Source organism: Saimiri boliviensis, chromosome 14 (assembly GCF_048565385.1).
Source record: "Saimiri boliviensis isolate mSaiBol1 chromosome 14, mSaiBol1.pri, whole genome shotgun sequence".
Classification (NCBI taxonomy): domain Eukaryota; kingdom Metazoa; phylum Chordata; class Mammalia; order Primates; family Cebidae; genus Saimiri; species Saimiri boliviensis.
This window is the reverse complement of record NC_133462.1, coordinates 84,453,654-84,466,137: the sequence shown is the minus strand read 5'-3', so window position 1 is coordinate 84,466,137 and position 12,484 is coordinate 84,453,654. Positions and strand designations below refer to the sequence as shown.

The 12,484-nt window shown below is 38.2% G+C and overlaps 1 protein-coding gene across 3 annotated transcripts in view; it reads left to right on the top strand.

Moving 5' to 3' along the window:
* ERO1B (endoplasmic reticulum oxidoreductase 1 beta) overlaps positions 1 to 12,484 on the top strand; it is a 59,155-nt gene that overhangs the window by 18,302 nt on the left and 28,369 nt on the right. For all 3 annotated transcript variants that reach the window (XM_003935356.4, XM_074385349.1, XM_010345890.3), the window contains exons 3-5: positions 3,429 to 3,512; positions 5,200 to 5,241; positions 7,259 to 7,341. In XM_003935356.4, the coding sequence (XP_003935405.2) occupies positions 3,429 to 3,512; positions 5,200 to 5,241; positions 7,259 to 7,341 (209 nt within the window). The remainder of the gene's footprint in view (positions 1 to 3,428; positions 3,513 to 5,199; positions 5,242 to 7,258; positions 7,342 to 12,484) is intronic.

Here is a 12,484-nt window from a genome sequence, read left to right as displayed (position 1 = left end):
ATTGTTAGTTTTTCTTCCTTTTTTTGTTTTTGGTTTTGTTTTGTGTTTTGAGACAGGGTGTTGCTCTATTGCCTGGGCTGGAGTGCAGTGGCATAATCATAGCTCCCTGTAACCTGGAAAACTTTGAACTGACCTCAACTAACTCTCCCACCTCTGCTTCCTAAAGTGCTGGGATTACAGATGTGAGCTGCTGTGCCTGGCTGGATCATTTTACATATATCTGTAAAGAAATGATATAAGAATTTAGACAGGAATTGCATTGAGTCTGTAGATCACTTTGGGTAGTATGGACATTTTAACAGTTTAATTCTTCCAATCAATGAATATAGGATATCTTACCACTTACTTGTTTTCAGTTTCTTTCATTAGTGTTTTAGTTTCTAGTACATAGATCTTTCACCTTCTTGGTTAAAGTTACAACTGTTTTATTTCTTGATGTTATTTTAAATATGTTTGTTTTCTCAGTGTTTTTTGATTGTTCATTTTTAGTGTACAGAAATGCTATGGAGAGATTTCAGGGCTGAGACCGTGTCTGGAGCAAGCCAGGAAAGGAGGTACAGAGAGTGCTCACTCTCGTTCAAGCAAGAAGTCTCAGATACACATTGTAGGGTTAACCTTTTGATCTGGAGTTCCCTGAAGTAAGCTAGAGGAGAAGACACTGGGAATATCTCCTCCTCTTTCTAGTCACAGAGAGGTCCCCCTGCCTCCTTCTAAAGAGAAATTGCAGAAACTTAGCTCAGGAGCAAACCAGGGAAGCAAGCACAGAGAGTGCTGTTCCTCCTGTTCTTGCTGGCAGAGGCCTCCAGCCTCTTTCCAAGGAGAGAGTCTGTGGCTGGCATGATTGCCTGAAGTAAGCCAGGGGAAGAAGGCACACAGAGTGCTCTTCCTTCTGTGTAAGCTCAAGGAGGTTTATTCTTTATTTGTTACATAGGTTCCCAGATTGTAGCTTGTCAGAGGCCAGACCCTCAGGGATTGCTGGAAAAGCTGCCAAGATTTTGGCTTGAGGAACTAGAATAATGGAGTTGCTGTTTACCCAGATGGTGAGAATCACTAGAAAGAGGGGTGCAGTTTGGGATATGTTAATTTTGAGGTAACTATGAATGCCCTGTGCAGGAAGAGATAATCCAGGAAGCAGGTGGATATACAGGCCAGAAGCTTAAGGGAGGTGTCGAGGCTGAGAACTTGCAGTCCCCAAATGTGCCAGGCTGTTTTAAGGTTCTTTGTCTATGCACATCCTGCCCTGCTGCCTATAAATCTCTCGCAAACACTTCTAGTCATACCCATTTTGCAAACCAAAAGTCAGAGTTGATCACCCTCTCCTCTGTGTGGCCAGTCTACATATCTTTGCCGCCTTCTCTGTAATATAGATATTGGTTACTTAACCATATTAATTATGTGTCTGACTATGTATTTTTATGCACTGTTCTAAGCACTAAGACTAAGATAATGCAAAATTCTGATCCTCATGCTGGTGGGAGGTACAGACAACAAATAAGCAGATAACATTTAGTTAGTGATAAGTGCTGTAAAAGAATATAAAACAGCACGTTGGGGTAGAGGTTGCATACTGAGCACTGCTTTAGCAAGCCTGGTCAGGAATGGTCTCTGCTGAGGTGATACGTGAGAGTCTTGAATGAGGTGAAAGAGTGAGCTGACATAAGATCTGTAGTAACAGTAATACAGGCAGAGAGTACAGCTGATACAAAGACCTTGAGGCTGGGATGGTGGCTCATATCTGTACTCTGAACACTTTGGGAGTCTGAGATGGGTGGATCGTTTGAGCCCAGGAATTCCAGCCCAACTGGGAAACGTAGGAGACCTCATCTCTACTTAAAAACAAAAATTAGCCAGGCATGGTGGTACATCTGTGGTCCCAGCTACTTGGGAGACTGAGGTAGGAAGATCGCTTGAGCCCAGGAGTTTGAGGCTGCAGTGAGCCAGGATTGTGCCACTGCACCCCAGCCTGGGTAACAGAGCAAGACTCTGTCTCAAAGAAAAACAAGATAGCTGGGCGCGGTGGCTCACGCCTGTAATCCCAGCCCTTTGGGAGGCCGAGGCGGGTGGATCACGAGGTCAAGAGATCGAGACCATCCTGGTCAACATCGTGAAACCCCGTCTCTACTAAAAAAAAAATTAGCTGGGCACGGTGGCACTTGCCTGTAATCCCAGCTGCTCAGGAGGCTGAGGCAGGAGAATTGCCTGAACCCAGGAGGCGGAGGTTGCGGTGAGCCGAGATTGCACCATTGCACTCCAGCCTGGGTAGCAAGAGTGAAACTCCGTCTCAAAAAAAAAAAAAAGAAAAACAAGGTAAAGACCATGAGACCTAGGGAGCGTGGTATGTTCCCAGCAAGGCCAGTGTGGCCAGAGGAGCATGATAGAAGGGGTCAGAGAGGTAGGCCAGAGGCCAGGTTATGGATGGCATTGTGGAAGTTGCTGCAGAGTTTATGTACTCTAAGAGTGATGGGAAGCCACGGGAAGGTTTTTCAAGAAGGATTGATATGATATGATCCATTTTAAATAGATAACTGTAGTTGCTGTATGGAAATAGAAGTAGAAGTAGGAGCAGGGAGACTGTTGTGATAGTGTAGGCAAGAGGTAGGTGGTGAAAAGTGGAAAATGAATTGTTTGATGGGGAACAAGAAAAGGAAGGAAAGAATGAAACCTAGATTTTGCCGTGGGCAGTCTGCAAGTCCTGCTGAATTACTGTCTTCCTGTAATGTGTAGAATACGAAAATCTAGAGTTTTTACTGTGGTTAAAACGTCCTGCATGATCTGTCCCTTGTTTACCTCCATCCTCATGCTTTGCCACCCTCCCCCTCTACACTAAACGTCAGCCCAACTGGTATTTTTTTTAGTTCACGACAAATATCCAGGCTTTTTATTGCCTTATCCATATGCACACTTCCTCCGTCCTAAAATATTACCGCCACAGAGGCCGTCATCCACCAAAACAACTATTATAGTACTCTGGATTTTCTTTGTAGCACTGACCACAACTTGTAATAAACATGCAAATATTTAATTTGTTTCCTTCAATAGATTTTTAAGTTCCAGAGGGAGAGGCGAGTTCTTTTTCTGCCCATTTTTCCCCCAGAGCCTACCCAGTGCGTGACACATAGTGGATGCTCAGTTCTTATTTGTTGAATAAATGGGTGCATGAGAGAACTCTTGTTAATAAGGTATCATTAGGGGGCTGGAGGACATTAAAGTAGTTCTAAATGCTTTCTCTGTCACCCAGGCTGGAGTGCAATGGCATGATCTAGCTCATTACAGTCATTTAAAATTCTGAACCATATAGGTGCCACTAGGATAGGAAGCATTCCTTCTTACCCACTACTGTGTCACTGGTGCCCAGCACAGTGACACTTTGACAGCATTCTATAACTATAATATGAGTTTACTAACTTTAATTTATTCTTTCTCTCAAGGTTAATCTGAAGCGACCTTGTCCTTTCTGGGCAGAAGATGGCCACTGTTCAATAAAAGACTGTCATGTGGAGCCCTGTCCAGAGGTATGATAAATAAAATAATAGGACAAAGACTGTTTTCTCTTAGACTTTTAGATAAGCATAACCTCTGTTTTAGGCTAATGACAGTGGATTTGGACATGTCAGCAAATCCATATGCTCTTAGCTCTCTCCTTTATAACCAGGTTATTGAAAATTCTATACTTGACACCAAAATGGATTTCAAGACACTTGTAGCCAGTGATACTGGTGATGGAATGTGGAAATACAGTCTTATTCTAAAATGAAAGGGAAATCAGAAGCTTGTTCTAGGATTGGATCTGCAGTTGTCTTTATTTCATGCTTTATTGAATCAGCATCTCGTTTCATAGATAAAAAAACAAAAACAAGCTACTGGACCCCATACTTCAAATTTACAGTGATTTATTTGGGAAAGTTTCAGGCTTGGAATTATTTTCGTTTGGCCTTGTTACATTTACATTTTTTAAAAACCTATACTTAATACAAGAGAATGCTACACTTTAGACTTTGATTTTTGTGATCTAGTGTAATTAATATATACCTCTCCAACACTAATTAGTTGTCAGCTTTGTTTTCCTTTCACTTTTTGCTTTTCTTAACTAATCAGTTAGTCTAGTTTGTTGTCCTTAAAAATATATACCAATGTCCTTTCAACAGGGAAAGTTGTTTAAAAATTTATAATATTTAGTTTCCTTTAAGAATAAAAGACATGGCTGGGTGTGGTGGCTCACGCCTGTAATCCCAACACTTTGGGAGACCGAGGTGGGTGTATCAGGAGGTCAGGAGTTCAAGACCAGCCTGACCAACATGGTGAAACCCCATCTTTACTAAAAATACAAATATTAGCCGGGTGTGGTGGTGCACTCCTCTAATAATTCCAGCTGCTCAGGCGGCTGAGGCAGGAGAATCGCTTGAACCCCGGAGGCAGAGGTTACAATGAGCCAAGATTGAGCCACTGCACTCCAGCTTGGGTGACAGAGCGAGACTGTCTCAAAAAAAAAAAAATATATATATATATATATATATATATATATATATATAGACAGATAGATAGATAGATAGATAGATACACACACACACACACCCATATGTATGTATGTATTATGTATTTTTGTTTAAAGTTCTATTTGATAAACCAGTTGTAATAATTCAGATACATTTATTAAAACCAAACACTAATCACTGGCCTTGTGAAAAAGAATGTTCCATCTACACACAGTTCTCCCATTGGTAAACCCTAGATTAGATTGGTAAACTCTAGGTTAATTATGTGGATCAAAAAAGCCTTCTAGTAATCCAAAATTGCCTATACTTTATTAAAGCAGAAGTTAAAGTTCCACATAGTACATTGCAAAGAATTTTGAACTTTTAAAAGTTTATGTTCTATGGTAACAAAATTTGTGGAAGAAGTGATTATCAGTGTTTTTAACCTAAAATATGTAAATATAAAAAATACTGCATTAGGAGTTATTAGAGCTGATTTTGGCTTTCTGACTTTGTGTATGTCACTCAATTTTCTATACTTATAGTCTGTATATTGGGATAACTCTTTTACCTTATGAGATATTGTGAAGACAGAATTTGAGTGAGTGTGTATGTGCCCCTCATAGAACAAAATACTTGATGAATTAGAACCTTGCATTGACAATTTGTGAAGAAATTTTAAAAAAGCAAAGATGACTTTAAAAATTTTTGTTTTTCTTGTTTTAAGAGTAAAATTCCAGTTGGAATAAAAGCTGGGCATTCTAATAAGGTAAGTCCCACCTCTTCCTTGAATGTTTTTCTGCTTTACATCATGAAAGTTACCATTTACTGAATGACAGTGGGTATAATAAAGAACCATAATGTGGTTAGTTGGGAACGGAGACTTTTTGCCTCAGAATTCCAAATCCCTAACTCTTGCATCAATTACAGATAGGTTGTACATTCCTAGATTCTTTTGAAATTAGCTCAGTACTGTTTTTAAAATGTCTGGAAGAACTATTAAATGTAACTACAGCTTCAGATCCCCTAGTCAGCAGGTGTTTTGTCACATAGCTATTTTTAGTCTTTTGTTTCAACTAGTCAGCCTGGCAGGTTCAGAATTATATAGAGTAAATAATTACCCAGAAATTTTGAGTAGAGTACTTTCAGATGGTATTAAGATATTCATTTTTAATGATTGTTCTTGTCCTCTTACGAGAGTATCGTAATTTATTTTGCCATTGATACATTTTTAGATAACTATTGCTAGTTTTTCATGACTATGCATACATAATAAAGGCCATCATACCCTTTCTCTGTCCCCTTCTTGTGTGTCCTTTCCATTTTCTTCTTGCTCTCTCCTGTGTAATCTTTTGTTTTTACTTTATCCTATTTGTTTTTGCTTCAGATTTGAAATAAGTAAAACCATATGAAAGCAATTGAAATTCCCCAGCTCTTTCCCAGTCCATTCTACTTCCTACCTCCCTGGAGCTAACCATTTTTCTGAAATATCCTTCTGTGGTTTTATATTCTTATTTCAGGTGTATCTACAAGTAATATAGTTGGTACTTTTATTGCATGTGTATCCACAAGTAATATGTAATTTATTGTGTGTAAAAAATTTTTTGTAATTTAAATATTTTTGTATTTCTTTAGGTTACAAACTCTTTTTTTTTTTTTCAGTTTGTGTTTTTACTGTCTTATGCTTTTGAAATTTTCTCTGTTGGTATATGTAGATTTTGTTCATCATCTTACTAGCCGTGTTCAGTTGTATGACTGTAACACACATTAGCCGTTCCTCTATCAGTGGACATTTCAGTTTCCAGTTTTTGGCTATTTCAAACAGTAATGCACTCGCATTTTTGTCCTTTGTCTCCTTATGTTCACATGTAAGAGCTTTTCTAGGTCTGCATGTCAAGGCAGGATTGCTGAACCAAAGGCATGCCTATCTCAACATTACAAATAATACCAAATAATTTTCAAAAGCAGCTGTACCTTTTTTTAAAAAAAACTGGTTGCCTTGGGATGTGTTCTCAGTGGGGCTGCAGGTTCAAAGGTTTAACCATTTTGCAAACATATATATATATACACACACACACACGCACACACACATACACATATGTATGTGTATATATCTTTTATGTATATTAAAACCCTCTTGGGAACTAAATGTGACCGCGTGTGTGTGTGTGTGTGTGATCCAATTTACCTCCCAAGAGGGTTTTTTTTTTTGAGTTGACATTATCACAAACCCATCAGTGTTAATTGTTGAATTTTATTTTTACATTTTTATTTATTTTTTTTTGAGACGGAATCTTGCTCTGTCACACAGGCTGGAGTGCAGTGGTGTGATCTCAGCTTACTTCAACCTCCACCTCACAGGTTCCAGCAATTCTTCTGCCTCAGCCTCCTGAATAGCTGGGATTACAGGCATGTGCCACCACACCCTGCTAATTTTTATTTTTTAAGTAGAGACGGGGTTTCATCATGTTGACCAGGCTGATCTTGAACTCCTGACCTCAGTGACCCACCCTCTTCAGCTTCCCAAAGTGCTGGAATTACAGGCATAAGCCACCGCGCCCAGCCTAATTGTTAAATTTTAATACATTGTTGACGGAAGTAATATTTAATTGGTGGACATTTCTGCCTGATTTTCATTTGTATTTCTTACATATGATAGGGATTTTTATAATGGAATGATCTATATTTGGTGTATATCATTGTTGACAGATTGATTATTCTGCCAGTAGAAACTGAAATAAAGCATAAGGCAATAATTATTACTAAACTTATGAACTTCTTTTCAGTACTTGAAAATGGCAAACAATACCAAAGAATTAGAAGACTGTGAGCAAGCTAATAAACTGGGAGCAATTAACAGCACACTAAGGCAAGTTTTATTTTGGTAGTATTAAGAAAATATTACCTTGATTTTTGGAAAAACATTTTTGTACCCATTAAAGTTTTAACTAATATATTTTTTAAAGGAAGAAAGTTATTCTTTGTCCCAAATTTTGTAATAGCTTTGCCTCTTCTTGGCTGATTTATCCTTAAGTTTCTAGAATATATCATCCATAGCAAATCTTTTAAATAGTAGAAATGTACAAGATTGTTCAGCTAGCAGGGTTTATGGATCCATTCTTCCTGATTACTTTGGAAGAAGGGACTTGAAGTCCTAATTTTTTTATAAATAGTAATTCAGTCTGCACGTTACATTTTGAATGATAAAAGTTGTTATTAGCCTGTTAAATTTCATAGATTTTTTTCTGCTAATTTTTCCTTATTCTAAACAGAAATCAGCATAAGTAATATACAAATGGCCTCAAATTGTGCAGTGTAAAATGACTAGACATAATCAGTAGTTGCGAATAATCAGTAGTTGGGATTGGGATATTTCAGAAATTCCTTTACATTTCCGTTTGATTAGATTTGCATTTATGAGCTGGGCATGGTGGCTCATACCTGTATTTCCAGCACTTTGGGAGGTTGAGGTGAGCAGATCACCTGAGGTCAGGAATTCAAGACTAGACTAGTGAACATAGTGAAACTCCATCTCTACTAAAAATACAAATATGAGCTGGGCATGGTGGCCGGGTGCCTGTAATCACAACTACTTGGGAGGCTGAGGCAGGAGAATTGCTTGAACCTGGAAGGCAGAGGTTGCAGTGAGCCCAGATTGCACCATTGCCCTCCAGCCTTGGTGACAAGAGCAAGACTCTGACGCCCGCTCAAAAAAAAAGATTTGTATCTATGTACAAATGACTCAGTTGCTAATGACTCAGTATAAATTAGCAATCTTATTGAAGAAAAAATTTAATATAGGAAAATGAAAGAAACACCCACATATATATCCTCTATTTCAAATAAATAAGCCTCTATTCCAGATAAATATTAACATTTTCTGCCATATGTTTTAAGGAACAAGAAACATCACAAATTTAAAATTCCTTATGTTCTTTTCCCTAATCCAGCAGAGGTAACTACTATCATGAATTTGGTGGTCTATATCCAGTCCATGTTTTTGTTTTTCTCATGTATTTATATGTATAAAATAGTTTTATTTTGTATATATGGTTTAATTTTTCCTTTATATAAATGATATATTTAACATTCTGTAGCTTTTTTCATTACAGTTTGCTTTCTAGATCTGTCCATGTTGAAACACAGATTTATTCTTTTAACTGGTGAATGATTTTCATCATATAAATATGCCATATTTTACTTAGCTACTCTCCTACTGATGGATGCTTAGCTGTTTTCAATTATTTAATTTTACAAACATGCCATCTTGAGCATTCCCAAATTTTTTTTTTTTACATTAGAAGTAAAAATGTTGAATCTTAGGATTGTCTTTTTGTATACATTGTTGATACTGCCTGATGACATTCCGTAGTACTTGGTGTGAGTATGTACTGACTCCAGTGCTGAGAGCTTGTACATTCTCTACATCCTTGTCAAAAGTTGATAACATTTGATGAGTGTGAAATAGCACCTCATTTTTGTTTAATTTATACTTTGTGATTACTAGTGGATTAGAGCATTTTGAATTTACGGAACATTTGAGTTTCTTATTCAACAAATGAATGTCTACGGTGTGCCAAGCACTGTTCTAGGGTGCTAGGGATACAGTAGTGTACCTGATAAAATTTCTGCCTTTGTGTAGCTTGATCCTTTTTGGAGGAAATAATGTAATAATAATGTTATTAACTATTGACTTAATAAAATATGAGAAGTAAAATGATGAATGCTAGGGAAAATAATAAAGCAGGGAAGATCAAAGAGGGCTAGGAGTGAGAGAGTGGCACTGTTTTAAATTGGGTGGTCAGAGAGACCAAAGTGATAATAGGACATTTGAACAAATTGCTGAAGAAGGTGGAGGCACGAGTCATAATATGGTTGCCTGTGGGGTGAGCATTCCAGGTATATATAAATGTTAGTTGAAATCCCACTTGGCAGGATCATGCCTAGACCTAAACACAGTAAGACCAATGTGACTGGAGCCCGGTGATCAAGGGCAAAGTAGTGGAAGACAAGGGCAAAAGATGCTAGGGATGGGGCAGGAGGTGGGGCGGGCAGAGATCTTGTAGAGCCTTGAAAGCAATTATAATGAGTATTGCTTTTAGATTGGGTAGAATAAAAAGTCACTGGGAGGTTTTGAGCAGAGGAGTAAGGGAATGTGTTGAGGGAACCTGATGTTACTTTGCAGAAGCCTTGTTACATGATTATTGTAGTAATCCAAATAAGCTATTATGGTGATTTAGACCGAGTGATAGCAGTGGAAGTGATGAGAAGCAGTCAGGTTCTGGATGTATTTTGAAGATAAAGCTAACAGGATTTGCTGCAGCATTGGGTATGTGGTATTAAGATAGGAGCTTTTGGATGACTACAAGATTTGGAATTATAAAAATGGAGTTGCCATTTACTGACCTGTGGACACCTACAGGAGGAGCAAGTTTGATAAAAAGTTATAGTCAAATTTGGATTTGTTAAGTTTGAGCTGCCTGTGAGACATCCACTTGGAGATTTCAGGTAGGCAGTTGGATACACAAGTCTGAATTAGGGGAGAGGTCTGAAAGTCAGTCAACGAATAGATGGTATATAGCAGCCATAAACCTGAATGAGATCACCAAGGAAGAGAGTGTAAATAGAGGAATGATCTAGGGACTAGGCTTAAGTCATTACAAGATATTGGGGTAAATTGCCAGTTTATATTCTTTGCCATTTATATTCTTTGTCATTTTTTTCTCCATTGGGTTGGCTTTTTAAATTATTACTGATTTGTAAGCACTCTTTATGTAATGTGATAATCCTTTGTTGGCTGTATTGGTTGTTAGGACTGTCTTATAATTTTGCTTATAGTGTTTTGTTGAACAGAAATTATTTTTTAAGCCTAGAAAGTTTAAGTATAATACACATACAGTAGAGTATAAAATTCTTAAGTGTAAAGGTCAATTTAACTTCACAAAGTGAACCCAACTCTGTAGCCACCATCTAGAGCGATATACTTGCTGCCCAGAAGATTAACATGTGTACTTTCTAGTCATTATCATCTTCCAAAGTACTGACTGAGATTGGTTTTAATTATTTATAAATAAAATGATACAGAACATATTCTTTTGTATCTGGCTTCTTTTTGTTAACATGTATCTGAGACTCATTCATGTTTTTGGGCATAGTAACATTTAATTCTTTTTTTTATTGGCATGTAGTATTCTATAGTAAGAATGTACCGTGTTTCCATTTTCCATTCTGCTGTTGATAGCTTATACTTTCGGGCCATTTCAAAAAGATTTTAGTGGATACAGCTGGTCATGGTGGCTCATGCCTGTAATCCCAGTGCTTCGGGAGGGCAAGGCAGGAGGATTGTGTGAAGCTGCGTGTTCCAGACCAGCCTGGACAACAAAGTGAGATCCTGTCTCTACAAAAAAATTTAAAAAAAAATTAGCCTGGCATGTGCCTATGGTCTCAGCTACTCAAGAGGCTGAGGCAGGAGGATCACTTGAGGTCATGAGTTTGAGACTGCAGTGAGCTATGATTGTGCCACTGTACTACAGCCTGAGTGGCAGAGACCCTATCTGTAAATTAAATAAATAAATAAATTTGGTAGGTACATGTGTACATTTCCATGGAGAATATACCTAGGAATGGTATTAGGTACTGCCAAATCGTTTTCCAAAATTTTCACTAAATTATATTGCTACTAGCAGTGTATCACTCACTTGTTCTACAACTTCTCCAGCGATTGGTACTATAATCTTTAGACAGCTTTATTTTGAGGTTTAATAAAATATAATACACTGCACATAAAGTATACAGTTTGATTTTGACATATGTCCAGCCATATAACGTCATCACAATTAAGACACCATAGGCTGGGTATGGTGGCTCATGCCTGTAATCCCAGCACTTTGGTAGTCTGAGGCAGGGGGATCTCGTGAGGCCAGGAGTTCGAGACCATCCTGGCCAACATGGTGAAGCCCTGTCTCTACTAAAAAAAATTAGCCAGGCATGGTGGTGGGTGCCTGTAAGCTCAGCTACTCAGGAGGTTGAAGCAGAAAAATCACTAGAGCCCAGGAGACAGAGGTTGCAGTGAGCCAAGATCATGCCACTGCACTCCAGTCTGGGTGACAGAGTGAAATTGTGTCTCAGAAAAAAAAAAAAAAATACACACACCTCTGTGTGTGTGTGTGTGTGTGTGTGTGTGTGTGTGTGTGTGTGTATGCGTATATATCTATGTAGAGAGAGAGAGAGACTTGGCATGGTGACTCACGCCTGTAATCCCAGCACTTTGCGAGGCCAAGACAGGTAGATCACTTGAGCCCAGGAGTTTGAGACCAGCCTGGGCAACACAGTGAGACCTCATCTTTACAAAAAATAGAAATAAAAAAATTAGCCGGATGTGGTGGTATGTATCTGTAATCTGAGCTACATGGGAGGCTGAAGATGGATCACTTGAGCCCATGAACTTAAGGCTACTGTGAGCTATGACATCACTGCACTCCAGTCTAGATGCAGGGAGACCTGTCTCAAAAAAAAAAAAAGAAAAAGAAAAAAAGATATTTATCACATCCAGAAAGTTTCTCATTCCTTATTCCATCTTTTATGCTCCCCACTTCCCAGTTTGAAACTACTACTTTAACCTCGGTACACTATCTTGGAAGAAGTGCTGAATTAAGCCCAAGAAATTCTCATGCAAAGAGTGTTGCATCCGTCTTCAAACTGACTTTTGGAAAAACTGAACTGGATGACCTCTAAGGTCCGTTCTAACTCATTTATGAATCAAGCTGAGCCAGCTTTATTAGCATTAGATGCACCTTCAGTGTTTTTTGTGACTTAGGCGTGACTTCCCCATGGTTTTAGGCAGGGGTTAGGTGAAATAATCAGCAAAGTTTCAAATGAGAATGTGTCTCCTCAAAGCAGGATGCTCAAAGAAGAAAGTTCCTGAAAGTCAGTCATACTGTTAACAAGAAAATAGGAATTTATGTCACTATTGATTTGTTCTTCACTGTTTTCAACATAGATTCTATCTTATT